This window comes from Petaurus breviceps, unplaced genomic scaffold, assembly GCF_028583685.1.
Source record: "Petaurus breviceps papuanus isolate PSGF00001 unplaced genomic scaffold, PetGlider_PUasm1.0 90879, whole genome shotgun sequence".
In the NCBI taxonomy this organism is placed as follows: Eukaryota; Metazoa; Chordata; class Mammalia; order Diprotodontia; family Petauridae; genus Petaurus; species Petaurus breviceps.
In genome coordinates this window covers 2533913-2552772 of record NW_027187368.1, presented here as the reverse complement: position 1 = coordinate 2552772, position 18860 = coordinate 2533913, and the positions used below count along the sequence as shown (strand labels likewise).

General features: G+C 43.0%; 1 protein-coding gene across 12 annotated transcripts in view; it reads left to right on the top strand.

Annotated features, from left to right (window-relative positions):
* The window catches only part of DAB2IP (DAB2 interacting protein), a 324396-nt gene that overhangs the window by 154972 nt on the left and 150564 nt on the right, over positions 1 to 18860 (top strand). For 11 of the 12 annotated variants that reach the window (XM_069073764.1, XM_069073763.1, XM_069073766.1 and 8 more), the window contains one exon: positions 10236 to 10354. In XM_069073764.1, the coding sequence (XP_068929865.1) occupies positions 10236 to 10354 (119 nt within the window). Of the gene's footprint in view, positions 1 to 10235; positions 10359 to 18860 lie in introns of all 12 variants that reach the window. The other variant, XM_069073765.1, reaches the window with a different exon arrangement.

Below are 18860 nucleotides of genomic sequence, written 5' to 3'. Positions count from 1 at the left end.
GCAACCTGGGGGGTTTCTACCTGTTTACTCCCATTCAGCATTAGGGGAGGATTAATCCCTCCATATGGCCACCTCCTTCTACATCGAGCTTTATAGACTCTAAGCAGAGGCAAGGCCTAGGACAAGCCCCTCATTTCATCATGTGTCTAGAGTCAGAAGATCTGGCTTTTGATCTTACCTTTGCTATTTATAGTTGGTATGACTCCTCTCTGGGCTTCTGTTTGGGATTAGATTAAATAGATGACTTCTTTGATCCCACTGGACCCTACTCTTAGCAGGCTGCTAGAGCATCCCCACCAAAGTATTTATGGATCCTGGCATATCCCAATCATGGGGTATTTGCATTTTAATAAAACATTTTTAGAGAACAGAAAGCCTACATGCTCAAAGGAATGAAACTCTAATAGTGGAATTTCAAACAAGGTGATAAACTTATGGAAGAGTTTTTTTTTTTTTAAGTGGGGGTAGATCTCCACCCCTTAAAGGGCAAATTTAGTTGGCTTCCTTCTCCTCTTACACATAAAGTGTATACTAGTTGGGGATTGGGAGAAATGAGGGAGCAGCCTGCAATCTAGGCTGCTTGGGACCTGGGAGCCTTTCTTTAAAGCTGTGAAGACAAGATCTCAGGGTGTGAGAGAACCTAGCACATTCATCACTGTAAACTGCTACCCATCTTAACAGCAAAACAACAGGAAAATTCTGTACGCACTTGTTGGCAGTACTTGTTGGCAGTGACTGGGTGGGGTTCTTTCTTTAAGAGCTCAAACATTACTCGTTCTATTTCATATTCAGTGAAATCTGAGGCAGATGTTGCTATAATATAATTCATTTTTAAAAAAAAGTCTGGGAGCCTCAGTAGTCTGAAAATATAATTTGAACCTTTGTGGTTTGGCAGTCCCTAGCACATTCCCCGCTCCCCCCCCCCCATTACTGAGCTTTGTAGAGGAAAGTCCAGTCAGAGGTAAAACCTCATGTGTATTTATTTATATGTGTGTATGGTCTTAGTCTGGAAAACCTTATGTGTTTATCTGTGTTACTAATATGTGCATATATAGTTAGTAAACATTTATTAAGAGCCTACTATGTGTTAGGCATGTTGCTAGGTGCTGGGGATACAAAAAAAGACAAAAGATAGCTCTTGCCCTCAAGGAGCTGATGGTCTAATGTGGGGGGGGGAACACATACAGATAACTATGTACAAACAAGCTAAATATAGAATAAATTAGAAATAATCAATAGAGGGAAGGCTCTAGAATTGAGAAGGATCTGGAAAGGCTCCTCATAGAAGTCAATATTTTTGCTGGGATTTGAAGGAAGACAGAGAAGCCAGGAGGCAGAGACCAGGAAGAGGAAAAGCACATTCTGTGTGATCAGGATAGCCAGTGGAAGTGTCCTTAGTGCTGAGATGGAGTGTCTTAGTTGAGGAACAGCAAGAAATTGATATCTGATAGCTGAAATCAACATCCAAAGGACATCCTGTCTAAGCCATATCAGAACAAGAACCCCTCTGCAGTTTTCCCAATAGTGATCGAGCTTTCTCTTAAAGTCCTCCAGTGACTCCCTACTAGGATAACCAGTTTTAGCTATGCCAATAACTAAATATAGGGGAAAGAGGTCTAGACTTGGTGTCAAGACCAAGAGGTGCTAGTCCTAAATCTGTTTATAACTAGTAATTGTGTGACTTGGATCCAGGTTTTTCTGTTCTCTGGGGCTAATTTTTCTTATCTGTAAATTGAGGGGTTCGGATGAAATGATCTCAAAGGTCTATTCAGTGAGAAACATGGTGAAACAAGGATCTGTCTCAGCCTTTGCCCTGAGATTCTGGGACCAAATGAGGAAAGATGAAAGCAGGGAGCAGCAGCTCCCCTCTATCCCAACTAGCCATTCACTTCCTAATTCTGCTAGGGTCAGTTTGCTGACTGACTTCTGTTACTATTGCAGGCCCTGTCATGCATTCATTATTGGTGTTTCTACATATCTTTTTCCTGTAAAATATGCAAAATGATCCCTACAAATGCAAAAGATGCATGATCTTTTCTTCTTTTTTATTCATGTCCACTTTTGGAGCTTTTTGGCTAAGCCCCAACTAAAAGACATTATCTTCAAAACCTCCTGCCTCTTGCATTCTTATTCTGCCACTAGATTTGTTAATTCACTCTTTCTTCCCTGCTCCATTTCACACACACACAAAAGAACCCATATTTTTAAAGATGATGGAATGAGATTCAGGAGATGAGGGTTTGAATTCCGGCTCCATGGCTGGGCAAGCCATTCTTGTTACTCGGCTTTAGTTTCTGTCTTTGTAAAATAGAGTGGTTAGACTAGATGGTAACAGTAACAACTAGCATTTATTAAGTTTGTTAATGTTTACAAAGTACTCTACATACATGGTGTCAATTGAGTCTCACAGCAACCCTATGAAGAAGGTATTACAGACATTGTCCTCTTTTTAGAGATAAAGAAACCAGGGCTCAGAGAAGTTAAGTGATATACCTGTCATCACACAGCTAGGATGTTGTCATAGCTAGTATTTGAACCAAGTTTTCCTGATTCTGAGTCATCCATTATACCATGATTCCTATCGTAAGTACTTGCCTGGTTGTAAAACAGAGACTTCTTTATTTGGAACAGTGTGACTATTTCCACACTCCCTTCTAACTGTAACCCTATGTGATCCTGAGTTCAGTTATTTGTAGTGGTTGTGGGTTTTTTTTTTAAATTATAGCAGGGCCCACACACATTTGTTGTTTATATTGTGAGATTTTTTTAGATTATATTTCTTAAAAAGAATTCCATGAGGACAGAGGACATTTTTGGCATTGCCAACATCTAGTCTAACCCTCCTATGACAATCAAGGGCAGAGATTCCAGGGGAAGTTTGTTTTGAGCCCTGGGAGAAATGGGCTTTTGTCTGACTGGCTCAGGGCCATAGCTTCTCCAGACATCTTCCTTGCCTTTGATGGGGATCCCTGGGTATACCCATGACAGCTAATGCCCCCTGGAGGGTCTGTTTCTATTCCCCCCCAAAGTCTCTACAACTCATTAGCTCTGCCAAGTAAGTATTCACAATCCTCAAAAGTCTCATTTCTTCCCACCAATCTGGTAATGAGAGCTGTGCTGGTTCCTTCTGGCAAAGAGAATTATAAAAAACAATGGGAAATAGAAAAAAAGCAATGTTTCATTGTGATCTTAACTCTTAGACCCTTTACTCTGGTGTACTACCTATGCCCTATACTTTCATTGTTCAGCTTTGAAATACTCCATTGCAGGAGGATCTGTGATCCTCTTTGATGATGATGATACTTCTTTTTTCTGGCTACCATCTCTGTCACTACCCCATGGCACATGGTAATCAAGTCACTCTGCCTTCTTCTTGCCTCTCCTTTTCTTCAGTCTTACCTATGCTTTCAAGGACCATCTTAAATGTGTCCTCCTCTAGGAAGCCCTTCCCAACTGCCCAAGCTCACACTGCTCTCTCCTTCCTTTGAGTTTGCTCTTATATCACATATTGTTTGAACCACTTAATTCAATGCATAATCATATGTTGCATCATTTGTGTGCTTGATTAAATATATCCTGTTCTAGATAGCAATACCTATAGGACAACTGTAATATTACCATTCATCTCTAATTGTCATGGTAACCACCCAGACCATGGAAGGAAGGAAGTTCAGTTTTGAGAGCCACAGACATTGAATCAGGAGATGGAATGAAAAGGAATAGAATATATCTCAGTTATAATGATAATCACTGATTATATTGAAATTCAATCTTATATTGAAATCCTACTGTGATACCTCATTGTGGTATGGGGGTTATTCTGGATTGTGGGTTGTTGGGTTTTTTTTTTTTTATTTATTTAAAGGTTTTTTTGCTGGGTGGCTTTTTTTTTTCTTTTTGGAAGGGGGAAGGCAGGGCAATTGGGGTTAAGTGACTTGCCCAAGTTCATATGGCTAGTAAGTGTTAAGTGTCTGAGGCCGATTTAAACCCAGGTCTTTCTGACTCCAGGGCTGGTGCTCTATTCACTGCACCACCTAGCCGCCCCTAAAGTTTTTTCAGTTAACAAGCATTTATTTCCTCCCTTTCCCCTATCCCCTGATTTAAAAAAAAAAAACAACCAACAATAAGGAAAATAACACCTTTGTAACAAATAATGTCAGGCAAAACATTCTTACATTGGCCATGTTCAAAAATATATGTCTTCTTTTGTATTTTACATACATCAGTTCTCTGTCAGGAGGTAGGTAGCATGCTTCCTCAACAGTTTTCTAGAATCATGATTAATCATTGCATTCACCAGAGTTCTTAAGTCTTGTTACATACATTATTCTCCTGGTTTTACTCATTTCAGGCTGTATCAGTTCATACAAGTCTTCCCAAGTTTCTTGAAACCATCCCTTTCATCATTTCGGATAGTGTTCTAAATTGATTTCCAGAATAACTGTACCAATTCATAGCTCATTACCAGCAGTTCCTTAAAATGTCTATTTTCCCACAGCTCCTTTAAAAATTTGTCATTATACTTTTTTGATCATCTTTGCCAACCAGATGGGTGGAATAAACAACTTCAGATTTGCTTTAAATTGTATTTCTTTAATTCTTAGTTATTTGGAGCAATTTTTTTTTTCATGTAGCTATTGATATCTTGGATTTAGTCCTTTGAAAACTTCCTGTTCCTATCATTTGAACAAAGTATCAATTGGAGAATGACTCTTATTCTTTTTTTTTTTTTTAAGCAATTGGGGTTAAGTAACTTGCTCAAGGTTACACAGCCAGTTATTTCTGGGTGGGTGCTAAGTGTCTGAGGCCGGATTCGATACCCAGGTCATCCCGACACAGGAGCCAGTGCTCTTACTTGCTGTGCTACCTGGCCACCCCGAATGACTCTTATTCTTACAGATTTGAATCAACTTTTTAAGGAAATGAGTCATTTATTGGAGAAATTTCCTATATAGATTTTTTTTCTCACTTTATTGTTTCCCTTCCAATTTGAACAACATTGGTAATATTTGTGCAAAACCTTTAAAATTTTATGTAATCAAAATTGTCCATTTTGTCTTCTGTGATCCTCTTTGTCCTTTGCTTGGTCATGAATTCTATACATTGATCTGAAAGGAAATTTCATCCTTTTTTCTTCTAATTTGTTTTTTATGTTTTTTATTTATCATGTATCCATTTAGAATTAATCTTATTATATGGTGTAAAGGTATTGGTCTAAACTTGATTTCCACCAGACTGCTTTCCAGTTATTCCAAGCAGTTTTGGTGGAACAGTAAATATTTCCCCCTGTAGCTGGGGTCATGACCACAAAATTTCAAAGAGAATGGCAGCTAGTCAGACTAGGCTTGAAAGGCTTCAAGTACAGTCCAATAAATGCAGCATTTTTATACGAAGTCAGTATGTAGTCATTCTTTTTTTTTTATTAAGGAGGAAACAACTGGGAAAATTAAGAAAGGTTCCTTTTAAGAGGAGACAATTGAGATGAGCTTTGAAGGGAACTAAGGATTCTAAGAGGCAGAAGTAAAGAGAACAGCCTATGTTAAAAACTTGCTTCCAGCCTTAACTGTGTTTTTAGGTCCTTTCCATCCCTTACATTTTATATTTTAATGTAGTGCTTTTTAACCTGGGGTCAATAGTCACCCCTCCCCACCAAAGGATCCATGGAAAGATTTCAGGGACACTACACTTGGATATGAAATATATGTGTATATTATATACATCAAATATATAATACATATATTAAATTATTATGTACTATATATTTCTTTTCATTAACCTATATATTAGTCATATGCTAAAATATAGCATATATTAAATGTATTATCTATTTATAAACATATATCATTCTCACTAACCTATATATTATATATTTAATGTATTATTAAAATATATTAAGTATATTTTACATGTATTTAGAAATATGCAGAGAGGAGGGAGTGAAGCATTCCATGTAGGAGAACAAGTGGGTAGTAGGAAGGCTCTCTAGTTTATACAGGTGAACCTTTGAATAGCACTTAACTCCTAAACATTGACTTTTTGTTGGTCATTGCCCTCTGGGCATTTACTGTTTAAAGCAGAAGGTCTTAACCTGCCACACATGAGTTTGTTCTCTTTTAATAATTTGATAACACTATTTTGACATAATTGGTTTCCTTTGTAAACCTACAGTATTCTGCAGAAGGGACTGTAGGTTCCCCTGGACTGCCAAAGAGGTCATGTTAAGAACTCCTGATTTAACAGAACTATATATGGGTTTATTCTTTCATGTGGTTACTTTCCTAATTTGCCTGGCTAGTAAATGTGGATTTATGTCTAGTGGATTTTCTTAAAGGGAGACCCTGTGCACTTCATAAAAGTGCCTAACTAAAGATAATTAAATTCATTATGATCAGGTCCCTCATGAAAATTCAACCCTTCTTGTTTTCTGGACTATCAGGGCTTGCCTTGTTTTTTTGTGGAATACCTTTGAGAACACTGGTTGCATTTCCTCTCAGAATGGGGAATAGTATCTAAGGATTCAAACGTGGAACAGATTTTAAAGATCATCGAGGCCTACCCCACATGTTTTACAGGTGAAGAAAATGAGGGGCAAAGAAAGGGAAATGACTTGCCCAAGGTCACACAGTAAGTTTCCTAGTTAGGTCTCTTGATTCAAATCCAGTGTTCTTTCCACTACCTCCCTGAACCCACTGCCTCTTTACTTGATAAAGAGGCTTTTGGACCCCCAGAGCTCTAACCCAGGCTGACTGGAGGATCCTCTGTCCTGGGCAGTTATTCATCAACCAAATGGTAGATCCTGGTATACTGAGCTAGGGCTGGGAAACCTGGGGATGAAATGTGACTTCACTCCATGGAGTAGATTCCCAAGACAGCTATAGTTGCTCATTTGGCCTGGGCTCCCATTAGGACAGAAGTTGTAGGAACCACATTTCCAGACAGGTGAAGGAACCTCCCATCACCCCAAACCCCCCCCCCCCCCTACTTTCTGTGGCCTGCTACCCTCCCATATACTTCACTACCCAAACTCTGACAGCCCTTGCCTTTCCTGAGAGATTCTAAATTGAAGTAGGTAGGAGGAAAGGAAAATGACTGTTAGGGATATATGTGGTCTCTTGTAAATATGACATAAAGACATCTGCCTCTTCTATGTTAGAATTAATAATTAAGTTTGACCAAAACAGTCTAGAAAAGACCGCTGGCCTGAGAGTCAGAAGACCCGAGTTCTAGTTCTGGCTTTGCCATTCATTAGATGTGTGACCTTGGATAAGTATACAAGTCACACATCTCTTGTAGATCTAATTTTCCTAAATATAGAATGAGAAGGGAGAAATCTGCATATTTCTGTATACGCCACACACATGTATTGTTGTTTAGTTATGTTTGACTCTTCATGGCCTCATTGGAGATTTTCTTGGCAAAAATACAGTTTGCCATTTTCTTTTCCAGTTCATTTTACAGATGAGGAAACTGAGGCAAACAGAGTTAAAGGACTTGTTTAGGGTCACATAGCTAGTAAGTCTCTGAGGCTAGATTTGAACTCAGAAAAATGAGTTCTCATGACTCTAGACTCAGAACTCTATCCATTGAGCCATCCAACTGCCTCCTAGGGGAAAAAAGGGTAAGGAATTTGCTCAGTCACATAGTTAGAAAGTATCTGAGTCTGGATTTGAACTCAGTTCATCTTGACTCCAGGCCCAATGCTCTATCTACTGAGCCATCTAGCTGCCCCAGAACTATGGTCATTTTTCCCCAAATCTGCCATGCCTTGTGCCTGCCTGAGTTCTGTTAGCAATTCAGCAGCAGGGGCCATCACAAGGACTATCATAAACCTCATATTTCTTATTGTGTTACTCATATAGAGGAAATTTAATGTTCAGATTATGTAGAACATTAACTCTTCAGAACAAACAAATAGCTCATTGGAGTGGTGCCGTTATCTCCTTGGCTTGTGGGGCAATATGTGATCCACATAACATATCTAATATTTGGATCAGTCTTGGAGTTTGTCTCCATCTCCTCTTGGCTTCTCACCACCATCTTGGTCAGGTATCCCTTGATAACTGAAAATTTATGTGTCAGCCAGTGAAACGTTGGCAGCTCAGAGCAGATTCATCAGGTTTAGGGGAACTTCCCTGGGAAACTGATGGGAGATGACCTAGGTTTGATTGAGTAGACAGCTGTCTTTGCAACATACCCAGCCCCAAACCTCATAAGTCTTTCATTTGGTACAGGTGATCATTTAACAAATATTTACTTAGCTAGGTATGGTAGGGGACACAACATGACTGCCACAGTCCCTATTCTCATTGGGTTCACGGTTTTGTTGGGGAAATAAAACTCACCTAGAGAAAAGTATAGAGAATGAATAGTGTAAAAAGAGCCCTGGAGTTTTGGAAGCAGAGGGCCCTGATTTGAATCTCTACTCTGTGTGACCTTGAACAAATAACTGAACAGCTTTGGATTAGCTTCCTCACTTATAAAAGGAAGGGATTAGACTAGATTTTTTTTTTAAGAGCTCTTCAGCTTTAAGTCCCATGATCCTCTGATGATACAAGACAATCTATGAAAGTGCAATTAGATAGGTTCAAACTATTATGACAGCCCTCTATGAGGAACATTGGATAGCACTCTGGACCTAGAAGCAGGAAGACCTGAGTTCAAATCCAGCCTCAGATACTTACTAGCTGTGTGACCTTGAATGAATCACTTAACCCTGTTTGCCTCAGTTTCCTCATCATAATTGTAGCTGCCTCCTGGTTGTTGTGAGAGTAAAAATTAGTTATATAAAGAGAATGTAAAGTGCTTAGTGAATCTTCAAATATTATATAAATGCTAGTTGGTGTTATTATTATAATGGAGTTTAGGGAAAGGAGAGAACATTTCCATGGTTGGGGGAAGAGGGGAGAATGATCAATGGGGGCTTCCTATAGGAAGTGACATTTGACTTGATTCCCTTTCAAAGGGAAGGATCTCAAGTCTTAAAGGAATGTGGAAAGGAAAAGGGTCCCCCTTTTAACCTTATGCTACAGACCCCATAGATACCAATTAATATCTTAGCTGTGAATGTAGTGGATAAAGTACTAGATGGGGAATCAGGAAGACTTGAGTTCAAATCCTGCCTCAGATACTTCTTAGCTATGTGATCCTGGGCACATCACTTAATCTTTCTGTGTCTCTATTTCCTCATCTGTAAAATGGGAATAATAATAGCACTTAACTCCTAAGGTTGTTGTGAGGAGAAAATGGAATATTTATAGCTGGGCGGAAGCATGGACTGGAGGTGATATTCTTAGGCCCATCCTGGTCCTACTTTGCCATTCTAGTAAGGATACAGTAAGAAGGCTGTCCTTTCCGCCCTCTCTCCCCTGATTTTTGTCTTTTCAAATTTCATAGCCCTTTTGGAATCGTGGAATCACAGACTGAAGAGATCTTAAGAACATAGAATGTTAGTCCAACCCCCTCATTTGACAGATGAAACTGAGACCTTGTAGAACTGAATGACTGGCCCAAGGTCATACAGTGAATTAGTGGCAAAATTAGAATGAACTCCCTGCTTTGTCTGCATAACCAGGATTTCAGCTGTTAAGAGTTCCCATCTACCCTTCAGAGCCTCCACCTAGATAGTTGAGAGGATCGTCCAGCTCTTAGAGGAAGAAGGAAAACCCCTCTGAGTTTTCATTAGGTAGGGAGCCTGTTGTCCACTGAGCCTCCTTGAATGGCCATGACCTCATTTCAGTAAGATTTGATGAAATGGTTCAGAAGTAAGGAATGGGGGCTACAGTGGTCCCCACTATGCTATAGGTTCTTGTGGCCCTTCTCCCCCTCATCACACACGTAGACACTAATTGGGGATGCAGAGGCAGGGGGTACCAGACTCCCCTTGCCCCACCCAGAGACCACCCCCTCCCCTCCCCTCCTAGTTGCAATCTGCTATTCAGGCTGGTGGTTGCTATGGCAACAGAGGCTTAGGGGAGTCTCCCGTCTACGTCGCCCGGCTGGCCGTCGGCTGGAGCAGATGTGGGCTGGATCCAGCCCTCCGAGGGAGCTGGAGCCGGGAGCTGGAGCTAGAGCCGGAGCAAGCCTTGCTGACAGCAATGCGCATTGGCCCGGGCTGGGCGGGAGCCAGGGAGCCTGGGAGCCGGGAGTACCCTCCCTCCGGGCCCCCTCCCCCGGGGCTGCCCTTCTTGTCCGGGAGGGCTGGGGGCTAACCTGCTCTCCTCATCTCCTGCCCGCAGGGCTTCCTCAGCCGCCGGCTCAAAGGCTCCATCAAACGGACAAAGAGTCAGCCCAGGCTCGATCGCAACAACAGCTTCCGCCACATCCTCCCTGGGTTCCGGAGCACGGACAATGAGAGGTAGGTAAGCCCAGCCAGTGGCCAGGGGGCGGTGTCTGGGGGAGGAGGGGGTGAAGGGGGGCACTGTGTGTGAGGGGGGGGTAGGTGATTGGATGGTCACTGGCCCCCACCTCCAGCCTGACACTGATGTTGGAAGGGAATGGAGGGAGGTCGAGGAATAGCAAGGCTTTTGGTTTGGTTTTAGAGAAGGTGGTATAGAGGGTCTAGGTGAAAGGGACCCAGACCTCGAGAGTGTGTTTGGTCCCACCTTCTTTGTTCCTCTTCTCCAGTCTGTCTTTCTGGGGTCACAGCCTGGCTGGAAAGAGGCATCTGGAGTTTCTGCTGACCTCCTGCCCCATGCCTGGTCCAGCACTGTCACTAGTGGTACCTGTGTTGGGGGACTTTAGACAGAAAGGGGACCTTTGGCTGAGACTTGGGGAGAAGTGGCACAGAGAGGGTCTAGTAATGGGTGACTTGGCCAGGAGGGTACAAAGATCAGCCTCCCCTTCCCCCTTCTCAGTCCTACTTCCCTTCCTATTTTCCTTGGGTCCTGGTCCATCCCAAGAGGGAGATGGCAGAACCTCTGCTGTCTCTCTGTCCTGTTCCCTCCCCCTTACAAGTCTGACCCCTGAATGGTATTGGAGATAGGGGGAAAAGCAGGGGACTTTTTGGGCCCGTATACTGTTTGAGATTTTGGGCTTTGGTTTGCAGGACTAGCACAGAGAAAGCTCCGTGATTGGAGTGGGAAAAAAAATTAACAGCCCCTTTTTCATTTTCCTCTCTTGTACCCTTCTGGCACCAGCCCTTCTTCCCCCCTCCCCACTGGTCCCCAAAGGGCTGGGAGAAAGTCTGTGTTGACCCTTTGCTAGCTACCCCACCCTCCAGCCCTTCTCTGGTACCTAGAATGTCTCTGATAGGTATGGGGCAAAGACTAGACTGAGAGAAGGATTTTAGGGTTTTCAAGGGGGGCTCAGCACAGAGATGAGGGGGGAAGGGGAAGTATTGTAGATGAGAACCTGGAAGACCAGGTGGTAGAAGGGAACAAAGGTTGAAAGGAATTTCCTTGTTTTAATTATTTTGTCCTTTGAAGATCCAGATAGACACATGTTGGCTGAATTGTAGATGGAAAGACATGTATGGCTTTTTAAAAAATGTGGTGTATGTGTAGGGGCGTGGGGTGTGGAGAGGGGTTGTTGCACTGTCTCCCTGCCATTAAGAGCCCTGGCTATCCAAGTCCTTAAAAGCTGGGGTTATTAGGCTCAGACTGGAAGTCCATGTATATATACACACAATGAGTGGCAGGCTGTTTTGTTGTCTTTTTGGTGGTGGGGGAAAGAGGGGAAGTGCCTTCACCTTCCCTTAACCTCAGTGGATAGAGAGAACATGCCACAAACTTCTGGGACCCTAGAGAGATATGGACACCGGGGGCAAGGACGTTGGTAGACCCAGAAGAATGTGATTTCACCAAGAGAAGTCTTCTCTTAAAGTCAGGATCCTAGTGTTCACTCTGCTCTCTGTGTTACCCTGGATCTTGAGCAGGGACTCCTTTTTGCTTCATTGGGTGGTATTATAATGCTTCTGAGTGCCTTGCTTCCATTACACACACTAGTGACCAGTCTTTCAGAAGTACGTTTGGTCTCTAACCTAAGGGTGTTTGTCATATTGGTCCTTGAGGGAAACTTGGAGAATAGTGACATAACATGATGAAGTGGCTCACCCTCTGCGACTGGGTCGGGGAGAAGGAGGGAGGTGAAAGCAGCAAGGGGAACATGCATGTATTCTTGGGGTCACATCTGCACTAAGTAGGGTTCTGAGTTGCTAGGGAGAAAAGAAGGCAGCTCAAGGTGTGTGGCTAGTCCTTTCTACCTCTGAGCCTCCTGGTCATGTTTCCTCTTATGATGGGAGGCAGATGGGAGAATTGTCTAAACCAGAATCTTTCCTGGGTTGGCAGTACCTCTATAGACCAGTCAAGAAAGCTGTTCCCTTCCCCCTCCTTCCTCATGTCTCTTTTGGATGATCTGAGCATGGCTGGGGATGTGTTGGAGGTTGGGGGGTGGGGAGGATGGGTGACTGACATGATAGGTTTAGGAGGGAAAGAAAGCTGACATAGCAATGGGAGTTTCAGAGCATATCTTTGTAGGCAAAGGCATGCCTTCTTATGACCTTTGGTTGACTCAGTGGGCACTGCCTCTCTAGGGTCCTTTTTTTCTATGACAGATGCCATCCCCTTAATGTTCAAGCTCTGCTGGAAGTGCTCATGTCAGTTCCCAGTTAGGATGCTGCTTCCCTGAGAGGTGAAGGGATGGAGCATTTTGTCTCCTGAAGCCTTTCAGCCAGACTCACCCTCCTTCCCACCTGCTTCCCTTCCCCAAACCGTGCTTCCTTCCCTTAGACCCAGATAAGCTCCCAAACACAGAAACAAGATGCCCATAGGCAGAACGAGTTGGATTTCTCACTCCTCCAGCCAATCCCCCACAGCAGGCCAAGGCGTGTAAGTTCTATATTATAGACCAGCTCCTCTAGAGATTGAATGGGCATTTAAGTGACCTAAGAGCTTTCTCAGGCTGCATCCAATCTTCCTGTGATTCTGCCTTCCCCTGAGGAGTCTTGCCAACCCATTCAGCCTGTCTCTCTCTCAACCTGGAAGCTGCTGCCTCCAAATACATTTCCATTTATTCCAAGCCCACAGCCAAGCCCTCTCTAACCTGAGGACCCTCCGTGAAGACCTAGGCTCTCCCTGTGACAGAGAGCCCCATATTTTGGGCTAGAGAGACCAGAGACTTTTAGGCATTTGGTGGCTTTGTGATAGCTCGGCAATATTTTCAGCTGCTCTGCCTCTGGGGACCATGCCCATTCCCACGTTTTCCTTTACTCAGCGTCATGCTTGGAGCATCAGGAGTTTCTGCACCCACATGCAAGCGTTCATGTATGTACTCTGGCTATAAGGCCTTGTTTGACTCTGGGTCTGTCATGTGGCATATTGAAGGTGAAGGCCGAGGCCCAGCTTCTGTGTATGGATCACATTGGTGAGCTCACAGTGTGCATGTAACGTTTACCTTCTGACAAGAGGAATCAGGCAGCCCAGAAAAATGGACAGACCCCTCGACTGTGGCTTGTATGTGGACAGGGTCAGAGACAGGGGCATGGTGAAGATGACCTCTCTGGGTCACTTCCTGCCCTGTGGCTTATATGTGGACAGGGTCAGAGACAGGGGCATGGTGAAGATGACCTCTCTGGGTCACTTCCTGCCCTGTGGCTTGTATGTGGACAGGGTCAGAGACAGGGGCATGGTGAAGATGACCTCTCTGGGTCACTTCCTGCCCTGTGGCTTATATGTGGACAGGGTCAGAGACAGGGGCATGGTAAAGATGACCTCTCTGGGTCACTTCCTGTCCTGGGTTTTATAGTAACAAATCTTAAGGGCGCTGAGGAGGGCGGAGGGCAAGGACGTGGGAGAGCACCTACCTGCAGGCAGGCTCTGGACCTGTTTCCTAAAACGATACTGAACATTAGCAGTGTTAACTGGATGTCAGACTGGCATTGGTGCAGCATTGGATTACTAATTTTATATCAACAAAATCTGGTTCTGTGGCATTCTCTGGCTTAGGAAGAAAGCTCAGATTTCCCAAGAACAGTGAAAGAAAGGCTCTGGGTATGAATTATAGAATGAATGTTAAACCATAAAGCCTGAACCTCCAAGTTGAAAGGTACTTTAGAAAACATCTAGTCTGGGGATTCTGAACCTTTTTGTGTGTGTAATGGGACCCTTAGGCAGTTCAAAACCTATGGACCCTTTCTCAGAATAATGTTTTTAGTAAATAGGATTACTAAGGGAGTCAGAGGTTAGTGAAAATAAAGATGTCACCTTTTTCACACTCAAGTTTACAGATCTTCCTAAAATCTATCCATGGACCCCTCCACCCCCAGGGTGGGATGGGGGTGGGGTCTTCTATGTACTTCTGATCTCAAGCATATGATTAGCTACTGGCAGAAAGAGGCAGGTTGAGAATTTAGGTCTTTTGACCCCCAATTCATTATCCTTTTCATGACACCATAAGTCACTTTTACTCAAAATAGGGGGGCTGGTGGTCCATAAGATATCTAAGGCAGCTTCTTGTTCTGAATTCTATGATCTTAGGACCAAAGTCTTCTGACCAAGGAAGGCATGTTGGAGCCCAGCCCTGAAAGAGAGAAGCTACTGCTTCTGTGCTGCTGAACTCACCCCATCTTGCCACTGTGGAAAGGAAGAGGCAAAAGGGTTTGTAGTCAAAGAGCTGGGAGTGGTGGCCAGCCATGAGGAAGAGATTAATCCCCAGCTTTTTGTGACATAGAAGGCTTTCAGAGATCTGTCTTGTGCAGTCATCCTTCAACTTGGCGAGCCTAAATAAGTGTTATAAAATGAGAAGATGGCTGTCATTTGAAGGAACTGGACAAATCACTCAAGAAGGGGTTGGGAGGTGTATTAAGGGAACTTCAGCCATCAAATGCTTATTCCATTCCTGAGGCTTAATCTAGGTGGGCACTGGACACTTCTTCCTTAGACTTAGAAACCAAGGTCTGTGAATGAGATCAAACTTTAGAAGGGAAGTATGACCACTCAGTGAGCCAAGGCTGGAAAGAAAAAAAGCAGGTCATTTTAGCCCTGGCTTTGGGAGTATTTGTCTCATTTTTTAGGCTAGTCTAAGAGGTTACTACAATCCACTGTCATTAATGAAGTCGATTCATTTTCAGAGACAGGATAGTGAGGAAGGGAGGAAAGGAATAAGCACTTATATAGAGCCCACTTTGTGCCAAGTACTGTGCTAAGTCCTCTTCAAATATTATCTCATTTGAACCCCACAATAACCTTTGGGAAGTAGGTGCTGTTACCAGTTGAGCAAACTGAGGCAAACAGGTTAAATGACTGTCCAGGGTCAAACAGCTAGTAAGTGTCTGGGACTGGATTTGAACTCAGGTCTTTCTAACTCTAGGCACAGCATTCTACACGTTGCACCACTGACTTATCTCTGGCAATGGAATAGAAAGAGTCTGGTACTTCACTGAGTTACTGAGGTTGGAGGGGTCTCAGAGGTCACCTCACAAACCTACCTGACAAGTGGCTATATAGACTATCAGTAGGAAGAAACCCCCTGAATCCCCTTTCATTTGTGGATTTTCCTAATATTATGAAGATTTTCCTTATAAGCTTATATGTGCCTCTTTATACCTGCCATGGGTATAATATTCTGTCCTCTACAGCTGAACAGAATAAGTATAATCCCTTAAACAAACACATACACATATGTGTAGTACTTTAAATTTTTGAGTAAGTAGCTAGGTGGTGCAGTGCATAGAGAACCAGGCTTAGAGTCAGGAAGACCTGGGTTCAAATCCAGGCTCAGACACTTACTAGCTGTGTGACCCTAAGCAAGTCACTTAACCCTGTTTGCTTCAGTTTCTTCATCTGTAAAAATGAGCTAGAGAAGGAAATGGCAAATGACTCAAGTATCTCTGCCAAGAAAACCCTGAATGGAGCCATAATGAGCTGGACACAACTAATTGTGTCCTACAACAAATCAAGTCTCTCTCCCCCCCCCCCCCAGACCCTGAGTCATCTCTTTTCCAGATTATGCATCCCCAGATCCTTCAGCCCATCCTGAGCCCCTCTACCATCCTGGTCTTTTTCCTCCAGATCCTCCCTAGTTTCTTTCTTAGAGTGAGGCACCTAGAAATGAATGCCATGCTCCAAGTTTGCTCTGATCAATGCCTCTCAAATCCCTAGCCATGCCTCTCAGTGCAGTTTAAGATCCCACTTGCTTTTTGGGTTGCCATAGAACATTGTTAACTTACTTTGCTTACAATTCTTGAAAACAACAGTCAAACTCAAATAGAAACGGGGGCTACTAAACCTCCATAAGGCTTCTGGGGGGCTGCATATTGACTTAGAAAACCCCATTTTAATGTTATCTACATTTCATTGTATTTATATTTATTTTGTTAATATTTACCAGCTGGGTAAATAATCTGGTTCCGGTACAGTGTTGTGAATTTCTTCTCTAAAACACTTGAAGTAAGTCAGAAGCTATAAGCTGGAGTCCCTCCTGCTGACCTTTATTAGCTATGGCCTAGAACAGGCCATGCTCATGTGAGATCTTTGAGGCTTGATTTCTTCCTCCAGGAAATGGAGAGAGTAATGCTTATACTACCCCTCTCAAAAGACTGTTCTGAGGAAATTGCTTGGTAAACCATATAAACCCCATACAAACGTGCCTTGACACTGATTATTATTCAGCTGGACATCAGAACACCCAGGTTTCCATTTCGCCTTATTAGCTGTGTGACATAGGGCAGAGCGCTTCCTCTCAGACTCATTAAAGCAGTGGAACCCTTTACTGTACACAAAATTTGGACCCAAAATTTCAAGTAAAATCTTATTTAACATGATTTCTAAAAACACTTAGTAATAGTGTGAAATAATAGGACTGGTTTTTAAAACAGTTTTATATAGATCAAGTGTATTCTGAATGCTGAGGCAAGATGAGGTAGTGAAAAGAAAGCTGGACTTAGGTCAAAAGGCCTGGGTTCAAAATCTTGACTGTTACTTACTAGCCATGTGGACTTGGATAAGTCCCTTCCTCTCTCTAGCCATCAGTTTCCTCTCTAAGGTCTCTTCCAATTTCAGTAATTCATAAAATGATGAAACTCTTACCCATCATATATCATTGGGTGTAGTCAATGATTTAATCTATTTAAACCAATAAGAAATTAATACCTTGTGAATGATTTGCACTCATTTCTGATATTTCTCCACAGCTTTTGGAGACAGAGAAATCAAAGGTACAAAAGACCTTAGAAAACAGAATTATAGAGTTAGTTGGAAGAGAGCTTGGAATGTAGAGTGTTAGAACATACAATGTTAGAGGTGGAAGGCACCCAAGAACAGAAAGTTTGAGAGCTAGAAAGAACTCTAGAGTTCATTGTGTTATAGCCTTTTCATTTTACCAACAAGAAAACCAAGGCTGAGGAAAGGGATGTGTTTTGTTCAAGGTCACACAGCCAGTTAGTATCTGGCCTCTGCCCTATATCTCTTCCCTCACCAATTATCATATGACATCCTTGTCCATTATGTGGGTCTGTCTGGAAGCATTGATGTCAGTAGTATTTTAAGCCAAGAGCCAGGGGAATGATCATGCAATTTAGACATGGTTGACTGCTCTGCAAGCTCCCTGGCCTCCCTGGCTCAGATCCACATCCTTTGCTAGCCTAAATAGCCCTTCTTTCCATTTGCCAATGACAAGGCACTTTCTTGAGGGTACCCTACCACTAAACCCTTGCCTCTTACCTAAAACAGACTTCTATCACAATAAGCAAGACTGGAATGTGTAACACAACATTCTAGAGAGGAAAGGGGAGCCAGGAGGCCCAAGATTCTAGAACAGGGGGAAAAACAGGACCCAACCTTCTAGAACAGAGCGTTCAGCAGAAGCCCTTTACCATTCCCTCAGGCAGTGTCCAGAGCATAAAGACTGGTAACCCTGAAACAAAGGAAAGGAACAGATCTGCCTGAGACCCCCTGCTTCCTTCCTCAGTACTGGCACATTTATCATGTTTCCTGGGGTGGGATCAAGAAACTGCTTTCACCTCTTCCAGGAGTTCCCTTCCCCTTGCTTTTGGAAGTTCCTATGTAGGCATTCCCCATATAATGTCCCAGTTCAGCTTTTTCCTGGCACTGAGAAGCCCCAAACATATGGATGTTTGTTAAACGAGCCTCTGCCTTGGAAAAAATACAGTCATGAATTAATTACTAGCAGGAAAGGCTCTTCATCCCTCCCTCCATTCTCCACCCCCACTCCCCCCCCCCTTCAATTGGAACCAAATTCAGCACTGGAAGACTTAATAATAACAAAACACCCTGTATTTTTATAATGCTTGTCTTCTTTTCCCAGGATTTCCCTCACACATTTGTTCATGTAGTCTTCACAGCAACCCTGTAAGGTCACTGAAGTAGGGATTTTTATTCCCATTTTACAGATGGGAAAAACAGGCACTGGGGGGTGACTCCCTTAAGATCATATAGCAAGTTAAGTGGTAGAACCAGGACTGGCAGGATACAGGAGTGGGGAGGGAGGGGAAGATGGGGGAAGAAGAGGGGAAGGGGATACAGTCAATGCCGGGAGCTCTGACATATTTGAATCTTAAGACTTGTCTAAGTTGTCTGGCTAAGACTGTAAAACCTTCAGGGCTTCTGGGAGGAAGTGTTAGGCATAGCACCTTTCAATGATAGGAAGGGAACAAGGTGGCCACAAAATGATCACTGGACATTTATAAGAACCAATTTATTTTCTGCCTTTTTATTTTTATCTCTTTCCTTTTATATCTGTGGTTCCCTTGTGTATCTTCTAGAGATCTGAGCTGGGCAGTATTTTTAGTAATCATGGAAATTAGCCAGTCTGCTGAGAATATGGCCAGCTCAGGATGGGATTCCAATTCCAAGGAAAGTCTGAGAGAGAGAGAGAGAGAGAGAGAGAGAGAGAGAGAGAGAGAGAGA